The following is a 20,224-nucleotide window of genomic DNA, read 5'->3' on the forward strand; positions in this document are numbered from 1 at the left end:
CAATTAAGAAAATGAGAAGAGGGCCCTGGCCAGTTGGCTCAGTGGTAGAGCGTCGGCCTGGCGTGCGGAAGTCCCGGGTTCGATTCCCAGCCAGGGCACACAGGAGAAGCGCCCATCTGCTTCTCCACCCCTCCCCCTCTCCTTCCTCTCTGTCTCTCTCTTCCCCTCCCGCAGCCAAGGCTCCACTGGAGCAAAGATGGCCCGGGCGCTGGGGATGGCTCTGTGGCCTCTGCCTCAGGCGCTAGAATGGCTCTGGTCGCAACAGAGAGACGCCCCAGTGGGGCAGAGCATTGCCCCCTGGTGGGCGTGCCGGGTGGATCCCGGTCAGGGTGCATGCGGGAGTCTGCCTGACTGCCTCCCTGTTTCCAACTTCAGAAAAATACAAAAAAAAAAAGAAAAAGAAAGAAAGAAAATGAGAAGAGACTGACTCGAGCCTCAGGTGACGTTGCATATTGTTTGGGGGAGTGGGCGTCTGTCAGAAAGACTCTTGGAAGATGCCAGGGAGTAGTACCAACATGGGGCAGGGAGAGCAGGTACCCAAGAACATGGATTTAGTTTGTGTTACGCACAAGGTCGCAGGCTAAACTCTGTGTGAAAAGTGCATTGTGGTCAGCCTAGATTACAGAACCACAGAATATTAAAACTGAAGTCTAGAAGGGACCTTAGTGATCATTTGGTTCAAATTTATTTTACAAATGTGGAAACTGATATCCAGAGACAAGTGACTTGCCCAGGACCAGAAGGCGGCCTGTGACAAAGCCGAGCTGGGTTGCAGGTTCTCAGCTCCTACATGCGGTGCTCTAGACTTGGTTTATGTGCAGGAGTGGAGTTTATCTAAGACAATAATTCAGTCAAAGCCTTGTATAAAGTGATTAATGAACTTTTCTTCCCTCTCTCATTTTTATTTTATATAAATCCAGACTCTCAAATATTAGTTTTGGGTTCTGATGAGCTATATGCATAGTTACCTATGAAACATAGTTTATATAATATTTGGCTATGCAGAATAAAACCTAATTCTCCTACATTATTATAAAAATCCTGGTTGTCATTAAAATATAATGGGCATGTAATAGGAAATAAGGAATTATAAGCACAGACTTGGAAAGTGAAGATATGTCAGGCTTCCTTTGTGGATCCTTCATAAGAACCTTTGGTTTTAATTCCATGTGATCTGGCTAATTTACTGCTGGTCTTAAAATTTAGTCCCTGCCCTAGCTTAATGCCAGAGCCTCTTCCTCCAGACACCAGGACTGTAGCAGCCACTGGCTACAAGTCTGCCGTGGGCTTTAGGTCCACTGTAGGAGGACCTAGGTGACAGGCTTCCAGGAGTCCCCTTGTCCCTGCCCACCATCTGGAGTGCGGGGTACCACCAGTTGCCGCCCCGACTCTTCCAGAGTTCCTGTTTTGAAGATATTAGAGAAAGAGGAAGAGTCTCTGGTTCCCAACTGATTTTTCTTCTCAACAGTGGAGTTCAAGTCCCCAGAGCACTTGCATCTTTCATCCTTATTTGTATGTAGCACCTTTGATTCAGTGCTCAAGCGAGACCATCAGATGCATGCATGCACACAGAGCAATCTACAACCCAGCAATTCCACACACTCCTGAAAGCTCAGCTACACTTGCATATGTGCCCAAGGAGACATGCACAAGGATGTTCATAGCAGTTCTGTAACAGCAAAAAAAATAAAAAAATTAAATAAAAAATTTAAAAAAAAGGAAAGAAAGGAAAGGAAAGATCTAAATGTATATCAGCAATGGACTGGGATTGTGGTATATCCATACAATGGAATAGCACACTGCAACAAAAATTAAATGAACTGGAGCTATATGTGTCTGCATGGATAGAGCTCAAAATTTTAATGTGGAGCAAAATAGTGTGATAACATTTAAATAAAGTTTTAAAATGCAAAACGTTACTCAGTGGTGCCTAGGGTCTCCGTATAGATGCAGTAAAGGGAGAAAGAAATGCTTGGGGTGAGAAATCTCAAATTCAAGATGGTGGTCTCCTTGGGAAAAGGTTGAGGGAACTGCAACTGTATCTATCTCTCAAGTTTTACAAAACTTGACAGCAGTTCACGACTGTTTATCAAATTATTGTTTCTGCATTTCATATATCTAAAAGGTTAAGAAGAAAACACCAGGCAGTGAACACAGTTGGAAATTATTTATTTACCTCTGAAAGGTTTTTGCTCCAAAGTGTGACACCAGACATATGATGGCCATGTCTCATGCGTCTTTTTGTGCTTCGGTTCATAGATGCAAACAAACACACACTTAGCACTGACGACAGGAAACACAGGAGGCGGAAACAAATCACATGGACTACATCTCTCTTTTCATTGTCCTCACCTCAATTCGGCTTAACCTATAGTCATTTGTGCCCCAGGGCTCCTCGCCTCCCAAAGGAATTGCCCTCAAGGAACTGTCCTTCCACCTTGCTCTCTACATGGTGTTGTTTGGTGTGATTTGTCACTCAGTCCACACCAAAAGTCATACCTCAAATTGAAATAGACAGTTGCATGCAAGGCCTTGATCAACAGGCACTCAACAAATAGATACTGATTTGATGTGGGAAGTGGAGTCACAAATTAATGAGGGTGGACTCCCAAATTCTTAACCACATCATCGTATCAGTGAAAGAACAGGATCACTGTGGGCAACAGTCTGAGATGGTTTCTTACTTTATGTTCACCTCTGCTTCATGCCCATCTTAGACAACACTCCCTGGCAAAGGACAAGGTGTTTCTTTCAAAAAGATCAGATGGGCTCACACAGACCCAGTGACTAATTTGGTAAGAAATTGCCAATGTATCTGATACAAGATAAGCTGCTTCAAAGATCACTGAAGTTTTTTGATTTGACGGTCTAATATCTTTGGGTAATGTGAAATTCACCAAGACGAACGCTAGATGAAAAAGCACAGTGATTATATTCTCTTCAATCATTAGTGACATTTACACAGGGAGCTACAAATTGTCATTAGGTGAATGGTCATACTCGATGTCATGGATTTCTAGGCCAACAGAGATTTCTAATGCCTTTACCATAGAGAAATCAGCTAGGACTCTGGTGTTTATGCCAGTCGCAGTGCCCTTTTCTGTCTACTCCCCTACCCACCCTTTCTCCATTAAATTCATTCAGCAAATATTTTATTGAGGGCCCACGAGCCAGCTTTACTCTAGGTGCTCGGAACATACCAATGAACACAACAGACAAAAACCTATCTCATTTCAGTTCACGCCTGCTAAGAAGGTGACAGCTGACACCGGAGATGTTTGGTGGTGGCATCTGACTCTTATCAGGGGCAAACTGTAGTCTATAGATTCTGGAAAACTGAACCTCTGAGATTCAAAGGCATCCATCATGATGCCTCATAGTGGAATGACCATGGGTGGAGTTGATATTTCTGGGATCAGAGACCCTATCCAACCCACCTCAAACATCCTTTGGTGTAAGGCAGGTGCATAGATTTATAAGAAAGTGGAATCATGTTTCCTGATCTTAACCCTAGAATCCAGCCTTTTCTAGAGTGAAGCAGCAGATGTCACCGAGGAGACATTACTGGTCAGCTTACATAAGGGATGTTTGTTCTCCTTCAGCCATGTCAATCAAAAAAGGGAGACCAGGACCAGAGTGATGGTGGGGGAGGCAGGGTTCCAAAACATGATATAGAAAATCACTAATATATGCTTTGCCTAAATCAAACAAACAAAAAAATCTTGGCAGGAGGTGGCCACCTTAGTGATCAAGATTTCCAATCATTTGAAAGACTTTCTCATTAAGGAGAGATTGGGTATTTTTTTCTATTTATTCAGAGGGTGGGGTAGAAGTTGTTAATGCTTTTCTACTTTCTGTACAGAAGGGAAACATAATAACTAAGGGTGAAAAGGTCCCTGCTCAGATCCTCAGGGAGAGGCCAAGAATCACTGGACTTGCCACAGGTTGAAGGCGAGCCCTTACCCACCGCATCTAGGAATTCTCTTTTAGATCAGGGCCGGGGTGACATCAGAAGGCCCAGAGTTCGGGTGTCAGTATAAAGGAGTCCAGATACAGAATTCGTGGTTCTGGAAATGCCTGGGGATAGTTCTGGCGCTTTACAGGCATTGTCAGCTGCCAACTTAAAGCTTACAGATGTCTATGAAGGCCTGCGAGTTTGCCTTTAGCCAGGGAGCGCCTCCAGCATTTGAGTACTCTCATCGGTCACACACTCACACAGAGAGCTGCTGTGTTATTAGTCCTGCTTATCAGGTGGCCAACCGCAGAGCCCAGGAGTCCTGCTTCATGGGCAAATATTATATCCACTCCGCAAGGCTCATAGTTTCATTAATACTGTGGACAGCTATTTGGAATAATAAGGTAGAAATCTGAATCCTGGTTGCTGGTTATTTACTCGTTTTAGTGACAGGCCCTGAAAACTGAAGTGGGAGGCACACTTGTGAAAATCTTTGTTTCCTAACGTTGTCCTCCTCCACCGCCTCCACGTAGCCAGATGTCACAGACAAATTAATATGTGCCCCAAATGGAATTCTTCCTGGAGCTGCTAGAGGGATGGGCCTGTCTCAGAGGGTCACTTTGGTGATGCTGGCAGATGTGACAACTAGCGTGCAATGACTAACAGGAGGATCCCCCTGAACTTTGTCCAGGAAGGTCCCCCTAATAGAATAGATGCTGATTCTGAGATAAAACAACGAAGTCATTCAATAAAAAGTACAAATTCAATCCAAGAGCAAGATCTAAAAGGCACAAATAAAAATATTAAATACTAAAATAACTAAATTGAAAAAAAACTAGAGGCTTCCACATTTCACTCTGATGGTTGAGCTGTCCAGCATTGGAACTGACTGCCCTCGGGTGCTAGAGCCTCAACCAGGGCTTTGGAAACCTGGCTGGAATGTTGTAGAGGGGATTTCTCCAAGTGCAGTGCTCCAACCTCTGCATCCAAACCACTGAGTGCTTGTTAAAGAGGCAGGCTCCTGGGATCTGGCTGGGAACACCGGTTTGCACCGTCTACAGGTAGGTCTGGGAATCGCTAACGGTTTCTTCACACACTGAGGCCAAGAACTGCTGGGCTAGTGCTGCCTTGGGTTGGGAGCATGACCTCCTGACGGCTGAGATTTCTTCCCACCCGGACAATCCCTGATCCTGGGAGTTGATCCAGGATTCTTTTATTGTCTTCATTTTTGAGACGCTTGTTTTTTTTTTAAAGACCACACATTTTGCATCCATTATTCCCCAAATCCAGCTTTCTCTGCATCTGGACTGACCCCCTTCAAACCTGCACATGGGCTGTATTTGATAAGTGTCCCTTCAATGGCACAGATGAGCAAAATGCATTCCTCAGTGTGACCCAAATGTGCATGCACCGCCCTGCCCCGCCCTGCCCTGCCTTGCTCATTTTTTAGAGATGGAGTGCGATGAGAGAGAGAAATAAGGTCCTGGCCTCTGCAAACACGTCTATCTTCTGGGTGTCAGATGAGGATGTGGCACACAAAGAACAGGTCGCAGAGGACCCCTGGGACCGAAGGGTCAGGGCTGTGCCCGAGAAGGGTGGCGGCCCGGGAAGCTGCCTACGGGTGCAGCTGGTGCCACATGGCAATCTGCCGGCGCGGGTTTTTGAGCATCTCCTCCCAGTGGCTGCGCTCGGAGCCCGAGGCGTGCAGGCCCAGGCTGCAGTGGCCCAGCAGGCAGCTCCGCCCCTCCTGCTCCTGGCCCAGCACCTCCAGCTCCACGCTGGAGGCCCGCAGCAGGTCGTCGGGCAGCTCGAACATGATCATCTCATTCCACACGGGGTTGATCTTGTGCTTGGCTAGCTTGGTCTGCTTCTTCTTCAGCTTCTGAGCTTGGTGCTTTAAGGTCACCTTGACAGAGACATCTGGGAAGGGACAGAGGAAAAAGAGAGACAGAGAGAAGGGTTAAGAGTGCGCCTCTGGGTGTGGGAGGCCTGGGGTCATGCTCTCTTTTAGGGGTGGAGAGCAAGGGTCTTTGCTCAAGGTCTGCACAGAGACCCCCTCGCTATGAACCTCCCCCTCTCCACCATGGATCACATATTAACTCCATAATTATTCATTCCCCCCACCCATATGCCAGACACTGGTCTAGACACTGGGATACAGCAAAAGTTCCTGCCTCGTAGAATGTACACTCAAGTCTGGAGAACAGACAATGGCATGCTATATAAGCTGCTCACTGGGCGGCCCATGATTGTGTCACGCTAGAGGACAGCCAGGGAACCACCCTTTGCCGTGAGCCTTTCCAAGTGCCTTTGTGTCCCACATCAAGCCAGGCCCAGGACAATGGCTCAGACATCCTACAGCTTGATCTTAAATCCAGTCCAGAAAAGCTAAGCTTCCCGTGTCTTCACGCCCTTGTTTTCCCGTCCAAGCCTTTCTGTCTGTTATTAAGAGAGTGGGCCTCCGGCTGGTTGGGGGCATTCTTCTCCTCTGTCCTTCTGTAGGTTCACATGAGGACCCCAACTACATGTGGAGGGAGAGGGCAGGCTGCCTGGGCCCCCCATGGGCACTGTACAGATAGAGCCCCCCCTCAAGGAAACCCACCCAGGGAAACAGGTCACCAGACAAGCTTTCCCTTTCAGTACATCGCCAGTCTCGGGGCTCAGATTAAGTGTTCATTATGGAGCTTCCCAAAGCTAATGCGAGAATAAGTGTTACTCGGAATTTATTGGTGTGGTGATCACCCCCGGGTGGTTAGATTGTTATCTCAGCAGATATTTGAGAGACAAAGCATTATGCTGTGATTGTCCTGATAGCAGCTATAAAAATAAAGAGCAGGAGGCAAAGAATTGTCTGGAGAGAATGAGGGTAAGCATTGAATTCTGACCTTTGGCTCAGGAATCTGTCAACAGGGCCAACTCTTCTGACTTCATTCACCTAAGAGCTTCTGCACCAAGAGTCCGAGCACAGTGGCGATGTTTTATTTGTATCCGGCTATAAATATCCATCTATTTATATCCTACCATGAGCACTTGGCTCCGGGTCCAGGTACCATACGGCTAACCAGTGATGCTTTCCTGATCTGACAAACGAACCCATTTGGTCCCCAGACTTTGTGGCCTGGCCGGAGGAATCCAGAAGGCAGTACCGAGGCTTCCAGGATGTTGAAGAGATGTTTACTTGGGTCTATGGGGCCCAGACACCTCAAGCTTTGGCGGCCTCAACCCGGGAACCCACACACCTCCTGCCATCACCCACACTCAGCTGGTGTAAGGGTGGCAGATTGGCAAAGGCGGAGGACAGAGGAGAGACCGGGGCGGGTGTGGGGAGCAGAGGGCGGGCTAGCTGGGCCCAGAGAGGGGGCACCTGGCCTTCTCGACACCTGCCGTGAGGTGGGCCCGGCCAGGTCTGGGTGACAGGGCCTGAGCCAGGTTTCCTCGGAAGCCCAGATACTCCATGCCATGGCTCCAGCCTGACCCCGGGCTTCCTAGGACCCGGGGTAAGACTAGCTCTTCTCACGGGGGATCTCCAAGGTGGGGAGTCCCCGGTAGATAGGAGCTCATACCTTGGCCTCGATGGATGGGACTGGCCAAGGAGTAAATGGCCATGAACTTGAAGTGAGTGTGTCCTTTAAAATTAATTTGTGAGCTTGGGGTGGAGGATGCAGCTGAGGCTCACTCTACAAATGTACTCTTGTCCCAGCTCCCTGCTTACCTGTCCCCACTGTCTTCAAGGTGCCACCTCCTTCTGCACACATTCCCAGAGGCAAGAGGGGCCCTGGCTCTCTGCTGTCACCCCTCACTCACCCTTCCCCAGGAGCTCCTTGGACTGGTTCGAGTACAGCCTCACTCCCCTTCCCCAGGAGCCCCTTGGACTGGTTAGAGGGGTGCAACCTCACTTCCCTTCCCCAGGAGCCCTTGGACTGATTAGAGGAGTGCAGCCTCACTCCCCTTCCCCAGGAGCCCCTTGGACTGGTTAGAGGGGTGCAGCCTCACTCCCCTTCCCCAGGAGCCCCTTGGACTGGTTAGAGGAGTGCAGCCTCACTCCCCTTCCCCAGGAGCCCCTTGGACTGGTTAGAGGAGTGCAGCCTCACTCCCCTTCCCCAGGAGCCCTTGGACTGGTTAGAGGAGTGCAGCCTCACTCCCCTTCCCCAGGAGCCCCTTGGACTGGTTAGAGGAGTGCAGCCTCACTCCCCTTCCCCAGGAGCCCCTTGGACTGGTTCGAGTGCACCCTCACTCCCCTTCCCCAGGAGCCCCTTGGACTGGTTAGAGGAGTGCAGCCTCACTTCCATTCCCCAGGAGCCCCTTGGACTGGTTAGAGGAGTGCAGCCTCACTCCCCTTCCCCAGGAGCCCCTTGGACTGGTTAGAGGGGTGCAGCCTCACTCCCCTTCCCCAGGAGCCCCTTGGACTGGTTAGAGGAGTGCAGCCTCACTCCCCTTCCCCAGGAGCCCCTTGGACTGGTTAGAGGGGTGCAGCCTCACTCCCCTTCCCCAGGAGCCCCTTGGACTGGTTAGAGGAGTGCAGCCTCACTCCCCTTCCCCAGGAGCCCCTTGGACTGGTTAGAGGAGTGCACCCTCACTCCCCTTCCCCAGGAGCCCCTTGGACTGGTTAGAGGAGTGCAGCCTCACTCCCCTTCCCCAGGAGCCCCTTGGACTGGTTAGAGGGGTGCAGCCTCACTCCCCTTCCCCAGGAGCCCCTTGGACTGGTTAGAGAGGTGCAGCCTCACTCCCCTTCCCCAGGAGCCCCTTGGACTGGTTAGAGGAGTGCAGCCTCACTCCCCTTCCCCAGGAGCCCCTTGGACTGGTTAGAGGGGTGCAGCCTCACTCCCCTTCCCCAGGAGCCCCTTGGACTGGTTAGAGAGGTGCAGCCTCACTCCCCTTCCCCAGGAGCCCCTTGGACTGGTTAGAGGAGTGCACCCTCACTCCCCTTCCCCAGGAGCCCCTCGGACTGGTTAGAGGAGTGCAACCTCACTCCCCTTCCCCAGGAGCCCCTCGGACTGGTTAGAGGGGTGCAGCCTCACTCCCCTTCCCCAGGAGCCCCTTGGACTGGTTAGAGGAGTGCACCCTCACTCCCCTTCCCCAGGAGCCCCTTGGACTGGTTAGAGGGGGGCAGCCTCACTCACCCTTCCCCAGGCGCCCCTTGGACTGGTTAGAGGAGTGCAGCCTCACTTCCCTTCCCCAGGAGCCCCTTGGACTGGTTAGAGGAGTGCAGCCTCACTCCCCTTCCCCAGGAGCCCCTTGGACTGGTTAGAGGGGTGCAGCCTCACTCCCCTTCCCCAGGAGCCCCTTGGACTGGTTAGAGGGGTGCAGCCTCACTCCCCTTCCCCAGGAGCCCCTTGGACTGGTTAGAGGAGTGCAGCCTCACTCCCCTTCCCCAGGAGCCCCTTGGACTGGTTAGAGGGGTGCAGCCTCACTCCCCTTCCCCAGGAGCCCCTTGGACTGGTTAGAGGAGTGCAGCCTCACTCCCCTTCCCCAGGAGCCCCTTGGACTGGTTAGAGGAGTGCAGCCTCACTTCCCTTCCCCAGGAGCCCCTTGGACTGGTTAGAGGAGTGCAACCTCACTCCCCTTCCCCAGGAGCCCCTTGGACTGGTTAGAGGAGTGCAACCCCACTCACCCTTCCCCAGGAGCTCCTTGGACTGGTTAGAGTGCAGGTTCTTGGCCTTAATAAGCACCACCAGGAGGCGGTTGGCAGCCGGGAGGTAGCTGATGGAGAGGAGGACTTCTCCAGTTCCCACAGAAGGCTCCTGAAACAGAAGGGAAAGGTAAGAGACGGCTTCCTTTGAGGGTGCCTTCTGCCCCATCGGCTAAAGCGGAGGCCAGGGTCACCCTGCTTGGACCCAACAGGCATCCTAGAGACCGCTGACCCACAGTGCTGCTTTCTCCACCCTTGCAGCAGGGAGGAGGGCACAAAAGCATTATATGTGGCATCTGTTGCCACGAGAGTTTGTTTCTTTTTGCCACAAAATGCGATTTTCCAAATACTTTATATTCAAACCCAACATATAAAACAGATCAGAGAGACGCCACTCAGGTTGTGGCAGGGGCAGAGGTCCAGGACTCCCTCCTGCCCTTCGCTCCCCTCGCCCCAAGCTCCCGCCGACTCTTACAGAATGCTAGCGTTCTAGGGAACCCAGTTGGGGAACCACCGCATTGACCCATCTGGTTCCCGGAGCAGTGGGGAGCTGTGATTTATTACTCTGTTTGAAAAGATAATTCCTTCCAACCCCTACAGTGCTGAGAGAGTCAATAATGTCATGTACGAATGCTGAGCAGGGCCTTGCTTAGTCAATGGAATGTCCAACTATGTCAACAAAAAGCCAGGCACACAGTGTGAGGTAATACGGCAGAGACTGCGGGCAGAACTGTGTTCTGCGGGAGGTGTGGGGGGCCTCTGAGCGCCGTCCAACAAACGAATCCCCACCTGCACCTTTACAGAGTGTCTCCAGGGAAATCCCTACAAGGACTCGTTGGGGATTTCAACAAACCCATTGAGGGACAGGAACGACCCGAAGAGCCGCCACAGGAGGCAGACGTCTGCACAGGACAAAGGCAGTGCTGGGAGAATAGCTATGCTCTAGAACCAGACTCTCTGGGTCTGAGTTCCAATCCTACCAGTTATCAGCCATGTGACCTCGGGCAAGTTATTGAACTTTCTCAACCTTCTATTTCCTCATCTGTAAAACGGGAATAATGATGTCAACCAATGGGGTTGTTAAAGTTGAATGAGTTAATATTTAATGGCTTAGAACAGTGCCTGACACACTGTGGAACTGCTTGCTTTGTGACCATGGGTTATTAAGGAAGGACAATCACTCTTTCTTGAGATGAAGTGCAAACATTGTTTCTGGATGAATGGGGGCCAGTCTGGGCTTGAGAGTGAGGCTGGATGGAGGGAAGAGCTGGTGGGCCCCCTGCCTGAGTCACACCTTTCATCCAGGAGGAAGCGTCCTTCAATGTGACTGCAATGATTCAACTAGCTGTAAGTGACTAGTCATAGGATGAAATGATCTGGGAGCTTCCAGGTTTAATTACATACTTATCACACCAGGCTGTAAGCTCCACAGAGCCATCCCCAGCACCCGGCACACACAGTAAATATTTGTGAGAAAGAAGGGTGAGACCTCCCATTTAATCTTGGCACCAACCCTAAGGGCAATACTGATTTTATTACCATTTTAAGCGTAAGACATGCTCAGAAAGGGCACATCATGGCTTGAGGTCATGTAGCCAGCAAGCGGCAACACGGAGCCTTGAGCAGAGGTCTGGTCGAACAGCAAAGCCCAAGTTGCAGCCCCGTTGCCTCCAGTGTCTTTGGAGTCTGCTCAGACTCACTCCACAGCGAAGGAACCGATGCCCAGGGATTTGTCTGGGCACCCACAGGGGTGGCAGCAGACCTGGATGGGCACCAGCCTCCAGATTCAAGGGCACTTATTGGAGGTCTATGGTTGGCCTGGGCTGTAGCCACAGAGTGAGCAGACTTGAGCACCCCACTGCCCCCTAGATCAGGTGAAAGGAGCCCGGACCAGTCAGCCCGTTAAGGGCTCGTCACCTTCGTGTAGGCGCTGCCGAGAGTCCAGACAAGCCCAGCTGGCTGCACCAGAGCCAGAGGATTTCACAGCACCTGCCCTCTGCTCCTTTAAGTGCCTGCCGACCAAAATGCAGGCACACCATGGGAGATATTGCAAGCTCGGTTCCAGCTCACTGCAGGGAAGTGAGTATTGCAATAAAGCGAGTCGTAATCTTTTTGCAGGTGGAAGGTCTTGCCTTCAATTCGTTAAACACGCAACATCTGCGGAGTACAATCAAACGAGGCATGCCTATAACCTTCTTTCTTTCTCCATGCTCTCCCTGATTTGTCCTGTCATCCCTCCCCTCATTCTTTCTCTTGAGCTTTCAATGAATCATTCAAGCTGCCCTTGGAGTGGGTCGCTGTACGGTGCCTGGTGACGCACATGCCACTTTTGGCTGAGTGTCTTCCGGTGAGAAGTGGGGCACCGCTGGCACCTTGGTTAACCCATTCTGGGCTGCAGGGACTGAAGGCTCCTGTTCGGCTGGGCCCGAACCCTCCACCTGGGACCAGGACTCTCTCTTGTCACATACATTGAGATCTACCTCCTACCTCCGACTCCAGGCTGCCCTCTGAGATAGCTCACATTTGTGGGAAACAGGCCAGCAATCCAAGCGGATGTGAGAGTATATTTGTGCGATGGCAACAGTTACAACGTGTGTGGTAATTACTAAGGTGGGTGAGCCACACAGGCAGGGCTTTGCCTGAACTGTTGCTCTGTCCCCAGCTCCTGGCATGGTGCCTGGCACATGGTAGACACCTGGCAAGGCATTTGTGGAATGAATAAATGATTTTCACTCCTGTAGGGGGAAAGATAGACGTGGGTTTAGTAACTGAGACGTCTGCCTATAGAGGCTGGCATTCAGCCCTGGGGTGCCCCCAAAGTCCCCAGAGCCCTGGGGGAGCCCCTTCATCTCTGGAGAAAGCTGGGTTACCGTATGAACAAACCGGAGTGCTGGTTCTCCTTCCCAGGGCCCCACCGACGATTCCACACGAATCCCACACCACACACTAACTAGAGAATGTGCTTTGGAACAGCCTCGTTCCAGCTGAGAGTGGCTGTCAATGTTTACCAATTTTCTGAGCCTTGGAAAATAAAGAAAAATAAGGCAAGAAAGGATTGGAGTAAAAAGGGGAGCAGGTGGGGCGTGACAGTGTTCTCCCCGCTCCTGCAGCGTCTAGCCGGAGAAGCGCCTGCTGATGGCGCTTCACAGTCAGGCACTCACACGGCTGGTGGCGAGGGGACAGCATGGATTTACAGCCAGACCAGCCTGGCCTGAGGGCAGAGCTTGCCGAGTCCCAGGTGGGCGGCCCTGCACGGGCGGCTGTACTGGTCTAAGCCTCAGTCCCCTTGTCCACACCACCTGGTGCACATCTACATCGTGGTGCCTGCACATAGTACGTAGGTGCGTAGGAATAAGACATGAATTTAAATGAGGATAATACTGCTAGCTCCAGAGCCAATATACTCATTTGATGGCAGGGGAGGTCTTTGCGTGGCAAGCCAGAAGCAAACTAGACAGCAGGAATCCCAATCCTGGGCTATGGGTCTGCTCCAGCCCTCCACCCTGTTCAAGACTGCAGCCTTCCTTATGCATGCACACACATGTGCCTGTGCCTGTGCATGCACACACACACACACACACACACACACACACACACACACACCTCTGAGCAGGGAAGTTCTCTAAAGCTTGTTCGTGAGTGTTGGCCCTGTCCCGCCGTCCCATGCTCTGCTAACACACTGGACCTTTCCCAGAGAGAGGTAACCCTACCTTAGCTGACGTCTTCAGCTCCCCCCACTGGGCGGCTCCCAGAGGCACAGACACCCCATCCAGGCCCAGGCAAAGCTCCCCAGCCACGCTGTGGCGGGAGAAGCGGTCACAGGTCCTCAGGGTCAGTGTCAGGGTGGCTGTGGGGAGCTCCTCCTCCGCCAGGGGGAGCACCAGGCCTTCCTCCCAGGCGGTGTGCAGCTCCCGCTTCTTCAGGGCCGTCTGGGCCTCCACCGAGCCTGTCCTGTTGGCCACACTGCCTTGGACATAGCAGTCACAGCCTCCGTCGTAGTCACCGGTCACAGCTACAGCCAAGGACAAAACGACACAGACGGGGAACTTCTTGAGAACCCAGGGAGAGGACAAACATGGCCCCGCTTTGAGCTGCAGCACCTGGCGTAAGGGTCATGACCTTGGGCGAGTGGAAAAACTCCAGAGCTGACCGTGGGTTTAGTAAGTGAGATGTCTGCCTATACAGGCTGGCATTCGGCCCTGTTGGGGTGCCATCCCAACACAAGCACCTTGGCTTTGCAGAATCACCGTTCGGAAAGACATTGAGAGATGACTCTCTTATTGGAGGGGCCGATCTCAGCACCTGCTGGTCCTCCTTGGAGAACAGGGACAAGACTTGGTGTGTCCCAGAGCCCTTCCCACCACATGACTCACAGATTTCCCCAAGGTGCCAGAGCCCAGAAACTGCTGATGACTTTTATTAGTGTTGCTGCTGACATGGTAATTTAGATATTTAGCACACAACCACGATGTGAATCCCTGGGCTACTGCCTCATGGAGGTCATCTCGTATCCTGAACCTTGGTGTTCTCAGTGCTCGGTGATGCTGAAATGTGCACCTGTGGTGGTTTGACAACTGGTTCCTGAATGACAATGTGAGACGGGGGTCGCCGGTGTTCCCCAGGAGGAGGCCTGAGGCCATGTGTCCTGATAGAAAGGACCCTCCACGGAGCATCAAGGGAGTTAAGCGGAGTCCTGGCTCTGGCACCAATTGGTTGGAGTGACCTTAGACAAGTCACCTGGTGTTGCCAGAGCTCAATTTCCTAATTTGCAAAATGGGACCATGGTGAAGACCAAATGTAATAAAGTATATAAAAATCCTTTTTAAAAGTCTTTAAAAGTAAAAAGAAAAGACGCTCCCTCAAAAAAATTAAATTAAATACAAAAGTCCAGTTTATCCTACCCAGACTTTCCAGCTTCCAGGAGCCATGGCCGAGCCCATGATTGGCCCTGGTTCCTTTGCAAAGTCTTAGCTTCGTTGGCTGATGGTACCATGAATTGTCAGAGACGGCGAGACCAGGGGTAGTCTGACCCCCGCGGAAAGACTAACTGGTTCCAGGGATGCTGACCATTCAGAAACCCCTCTGTGCCCGACACAGAGCCCTGTCCAGTGTCAGCGGCCACTGCGGCAGAGGTGACTGCCTAGTTACCAACACCTCATTTCCTCTTTTCTGCGGGGGGCGCTTGCTGGGCCGCATTTCCCGGCCTCATTTGCAGCCAGTGGCCGCGTGACTGAATTCCAGACCACGGGATGTGATGTATACCATGTGTAAGTAGTTTATAAGGAGCAGTTGTGCCTCCTTCTCCCTGTTTGTTCCCTCCTCCACATGCAGGATATAGATGACAAGGAAGTCTGAGAGGATTATGGAGCCACAGATGGAAGGAGCCTAGTCCCTGGATCATCATTGGGAGGAAAGATGTCTGCCCACCAGGAATCTCCACTTTGGACTGTGACATGAGAGAGAGAATAAAACCCTGCATGTCTGATCATCACACGTGTCAGGGTCTGTTTGTTACGGAGTGCTGATCTAGCACCCATCTGCCAGCTGTGATACTCCCCTCCCAGGGCACAGCTCTTCCAGGGGACACGGACACAAAGAAGTCCCTGGAAGTCACCTGAGAGCATACCTTCCAGGCAAGTCACAAACAGCTCTGCCTTCCGCTGGTCATACTCCAGGCAGTAGTGGAGCTTGGGGGCTTGGTTCCAGCTGGCAGCCTTCTCCGGGTTCCAGGTCTCCATGACACAGACATCCTCCACCACACCTGTTAAGAAGGTAAGGCTGTCACTGCCACCCACTCTGGGGTCCCGTTTTGCAGATCACACCTTTCCCAACTCTGCCATCTACGCCAAAACCCAAACCCAAAGCTTCCTAGGCAGGTGCAAAACCATGGTGGCAACACCTGTGGTCCTGGGCCTTACCTTTTAAGAGACCATCACTGCCCAGGGATCAAAACATGGGCTTTGATGTCAGATATGAGCTGTAACCTAATAGTTGTGTGACCTTGAACAATTTACTCTATTTCTTTGAACCTCAGTTTCCTCATCCGTACAATGGGAATGACCACAGTTCCTTCTTTCTAGAATTACTGTGAGCATTAAATAAGAGTAGGAAAAGTCCTTAACCCGAGGCCTGGCCCACAGTGAACTTGCAGTAAGAAAGACTGTTCTAACCTGTGTGGTCTGGTCATCATGTTTCAGATAAACCATCCCCAACCCATCTCCAGCTCCCCCTCCCCCCAGAGTCCAGTCCCTGCCCCCCAGCAGTTCAGAGCTAGAGACAAATGTCAAAGAATGAGGCAGAGAAGATGCTGGGGACGAGGTCAGGGATAGCGGATTTTATTTTTGTGCATGTTCAATAAATACCTGCTGAATGAATGAATGAATGAATGACCTTATCTTTAATTCAGAGGCTCCTAAAATCAGAAATACTTCTCATTCAGCCCCTCACTTGAACAGATGCCAAACATCTGGAAGACTTTCATTGTTCAAATATAATTCAAGAATTAAAGGAGCTAGCAGCTGCAGCAGACTCCACTTAAAGTAAATTGGAATTTAAAAATTTTTTATTTTCAGAACTAAATTAGAGGGCAGAAATATAAAGGAGCATTTCATTTCCACAATGGTTCATTATTGGGTTCTTGCAAGTAGTGAAAAATGTCCTCGATGCACCTAAACAAGGGACAGATTGCTGGGATGTGAGCAATGTGTAAAAAGAGAAGCATGTGCACACAGGACCTGTGTGGCTTCCAAGGTCACCACAGGGACATCCGCAGCAAGGTCAGTGTCAGAAAGAACTGTTGGGCAACCAGAGCTCTTAGCCCTTAGGCCGCCTCAGCCTTCAAAATCAAACCAGGCCAAAGACAGCACCACGAATTGGGACTCCAAACTGCATACCTCACACCAATGCAAAATAATCTTTTTTTTTTTTTTTTTTTTTTGCATTTTTCTGAAGCTGGAAACGGGGAGAGACAGTCAGACAGACTCCCGCATGCGCCCGACCGGGATCCACCCGGCACGCCCACCAGGGGGCGATGCTCTGCCCCTCCGGGGCGTCGCTCTGTCGCAACCAGAGCCACTCTAGCGCCTGGAGCAGAGGCCAAGGAGCCATCCCCAGTGCCCGGGCCATCTTTGCTCCAATGGAGCCTTGGCTGCGGGAGGGGAAGAGAGAGACAGAGAGGAAGGAGAGGGGGAGGGGTGGAGAAGCAGATGGGCGCTTCTCCTGTGTGCCCTGGCCGGGAATCGAACCCGGGACTTCTGCACGCCAGGCCGACGCTCTACCAATGAGCCAAACGGCCAGGGCCACAAAATAATTTTTTTTTAAAAAGGAACTTTGAGCTCTTCAAGAAGCTGCTGAGGACTGTTGCTTGTGGGAGCAGACCAAGTTCAACACGTCACGGGCACAGTGTGTGATGGATCAGACATCATGTCCTGTGCTCCCTGACTTCTAGGTCAATGCTTGGTGAACCAACCAACTCTTGATAGACTTCTGTGGAATCACAACTTGGTTTTTGCCTTGTGGGATGACGAAAGGAATGAGGAAACGCAGGAAGGAGAAGACGAACTAATGTGTTCTGAATTCTCCCGAGTTCCGGACTCTGGCTCGCTCTCCTAGGCGGACAGTGTCCAGCCCTGGCTTCATCTGAGCTTTGAGACACCTGGGGCTCCCAAGGAAAGGGGGCCCTTCCTGATTATGATCACAATTAGCATCTCCAAGGGTCCTCAAGCAAACTGCTTCCCCCCTAACCTTAAGCTGTCAAGTCTTCAGAATGTGTATTTTAAATCTATTTAAAATGTGAGCTGGCAAAACTGGAGGCTAAAGGCCAACCAGGATTCACTCATGCCATAGGCACTGTGTGAATTTGTTCTTGAAGAGATGCCAGGTTAATCACCGTGGTGCTGAGCCAGGTTGGAGGGGCACTTGTTTACTGGCCGGAGTCGGGTACAGTTGAACCCAGGCCAGGACATGTGTTAGGAGTGACGTCAGTGTCAAAGCCGGTTATGCTGTTTCTGCTTCCACTCTCCCCGCCTCCAGCCACACAGAACAAAATCCCAAACCACACAGTCCATTCTTCCAACTGTAGTTCTACCTCCTTGCAGAAGCCTGCATGCTCCTTTAGGGTTATGGTCTCCACATCACATATCTGCCCCAGTGCCCCGCACAGCGCTGCCCACCTAAAGGAGCTGCATTCTTACTGCTGATGCAGATGAGAGCGGAAACAATAATAGTAACTGTGTATTTTGATGACCTCCTAGTGCCTGGCCCTGAGCTAAGCACTTTACATGCATTATTTTATTTACATTTTACAACAACTTTACCACGCAGGTAATAGTATGCGCCCATTTTATAGATGAGGAAACTGAGGCCCAAAGAAGCTAGCAACACGACCAAGGCCACACAACAAGTATATAAAAGGGCAGAGAATTTAACCCGACTCTGAACCCATAGTTTGAACCATGATTCTTTATCCCCGCTCAATCGTTGTACACGTGACTTGAAAGGAACTCTGATTCTTAGTGAAAATCTAGGGGCCTTGGGGAGAAGCAATGTGGCAATATGTTAGCAAGAATACAGGACTGTAATCCTGAGGTCCTGTGCCCACCTGCTTGCCCAGTGTCAAATGTCACAGACACTGGGGCTGGCCATGCCCAGAATCTACAGGCACCAATAAACTTCCTGAGTGTTGTTCACGGAAGAGTGAGGGGAAGGAGACCCCTACCATTCTGAGGAAGGATGAACAGTTCCTCTGTGACCTGCCTCTTGAGGCGGCTGTCATTCGGGGCCCGGGGGCTGGCCGATGCAGCGGGCTCCTCTGTGGTCTTCAGCGTGTAGTCTGTATAGTTGATGACCTCCGGGGCTGTCACAGCTGGCCTGGGTCCGTAGATGTCTGGGAACTTGAGGAGGGCTCGGGGCTGGACGGGCTCCGTGGATTTTTTAACGTTGAACTGCAAATCAAGCACTGTGGTTAGTCTCTCAGTCTTCCAGAGAAGCTCCTGTCACCCCCACCCCCACCCCCACAGAAGGGCATCATGATGACCCGACCTTTCACGGCAGACAGAGGGAGGGCTGGAGTTCCCCTCTGCTCTGAGGAGCATGACCTGGAAAGGCAAAATGTCATCCTCAAATATACTACTGGACAGGAAGCAGGTGGCCCCGTCCTGTGACTGAGTCAGTCTTGGGACACAGCTGAAGGTGTAGTCAGCAGGGTGAGAGACAGAAAGAAAATGTGTCACTGATGACGGTGTCATTAAGCCACTGAATCAACCAAGCCCCAAATCTGTCCAACCTCTGCTCTTAAAGTTACATGAGTCATATTATTCTTACTGTTTAAGCTGGTTTGAATTGGAGTTGTTTTGTGACTTGCAGCCAAGAGTTCCCCAAATGAACGCACTGCATTTTTAACAGGCGTCAGAGGAGAGCAGGACCCTGATGTAGAGAAATTCTGCCTGTGGTCAGATACCAAGCCCCAGCCCGTCTCCCCTCTGCATCCAGCCAAAGGCCTCCGCACTTGCTGGTCATCCTTGCCCGGTGTTGTAAGATCCTAGGAGCAGTAACTGCCCTCGGTGGAGGGTGATTTATAGCCCTTGTCCGGGCTGCGAGCAGACTGATGACTGCTACATGAGCCTCTTCAAGTACCGAAGGCAGCGACTGATTACTGATCTTGTTCTCTGTACAGTTTTATTCATTGAGTTTCACATCTGCCCTTGTTCTACCACATCATTCAAATGCATCTGTGTTTCCATGTAAACAGCTTAAACTTCAGTGCCCAAGAAGCAGAGAGGAGGTTTGGGAGTTGGGGGGTCGGGGGGGGGGAAGCTTGGGAAAGGATTATAGGTGGAGAGCAAGAACTCCTGGGAGGGAGGAGGCGGGCAGGGCGGCAGACCCCTGCAGAAAGACCCCTGCAGAAAGACCCGTGCTCACGCCTGACAGTGATATAGCGTGGCAGGACTGGCAAGGGGGGATTCTCTCTCTAAATGTTCCATGAACCCGGGGAAGAGAGCTTGGAAACAGACGCAGGGTGGGTCAGGGCAGGTTTCCAGACATTCGACAATTGGGGAGGGCCAGCTGTGTCTAGCACTGCAGGCACGGGACAGGAGAACTCCTTCGGGGGGTGCATCGGACCCCCCGATGTGTCTCCACGGATCCGCATGCCTCACGGGTCTCTGGGGCCTTGGAACACTTCCTCTCCCCCACCACGTCCTGTTCTGCATGGACTTCCACCAGCTCCAAGAGGGCACAACCTCACTACCACACCCATGCTCCCACCCTGGGGCTTCTCAGTGGCTGCTGAGGAGTGAGACACGCAGAGACACTGAGGCAACCCAGGGGTATTACAAGTTAAAACTCCATTGGGGTGGGGGTGGGGGGACTTGACCATTTCAAGCTGAAAGACAAACACTGCCCTCTTTCCCCTTCCTCCTCACTAGTCCTCCCAAGAGTGTCTTCAGTGGCCTTTTGGAAGATGACACCTCAAGATCCAGCAGTTGCCCTTGACACCAACTGGTGATCAGCTCAGTAACGTGACCTGTGGCCCTCCTCCCTCCCCTCCCTCCTGCACCCTGGGATAGCTCTTCCTGATGCAGAGTGGCACAGAGGCCTCTGACAGGCTCAGCTGTCTCACGATCCGATCCGGGCTGAGACAA

At 51.6% G+C, this 20,224-nt stretch overlaps 1 protein-coding gene across 2 annotated transcripts in view; it reads right to left on the reverse strand.

Annotated features, from left to right (window-relative positions):
* Positions 1-2,152: 2,152 nt before the first annotated feature.
* SYT13 (synaptotagmin 13) overlaps positions 2,153-20,224 on the reverse strand; it is a 40,266-nt gene continuing 22,194 nt past the window's right edge. The window contains exons 1-6 of one of the 2 annotated variants that reach the window (XM_066251347.1): positions 18,624-18,744; positions 18,301-18,526; positions 15,211-15,345; positions 13,295-13,596; positions 9,567-9,696; positions 2,153-5,875 (exon numbers count right to left, since the gene is read on the reverse strand). In XM_066251347.1, coding sequence (XP_066107444.1) covers positions 5,571-5,875; positions 9,567-9,696; positions 13,295-13,596; positions 15,211-15,322 — 849 coding nt within the window. In that variant the 5' untranslated portion in view covers positions 15,323-15,345; positions 18,301-18,526; positions 18,624-18,744 and the 3' untranslated portion in view covers positions 2,153-5,570. Of the gene's footprint in view, positions 5,876-9,566; positions 9,697-13,294; positions 13,597-15,210; positions 15,346-18,300; positions 18,527-18,623; positions 18,745-20,224 lie in introns of those variants that run through there. The other variant, XM_066251346.1, reaches the window with a different exon arrangement.

This window comes from Saccopteryx bilineata, chromosome 1 (genome assembly GCF_036850765.1).
Source record: "Saccopteryx bilineata isolate mSacBil1 chromosome 1, mSacBil1_pri_phased_curated, whole genome shotgun sequence".
NCBI lineage: Eukaryota > Metazoa > Chordata > Mammalia > Chiroptera > Emballonuridae > Saccopteryx > Saccopteryx bilineata.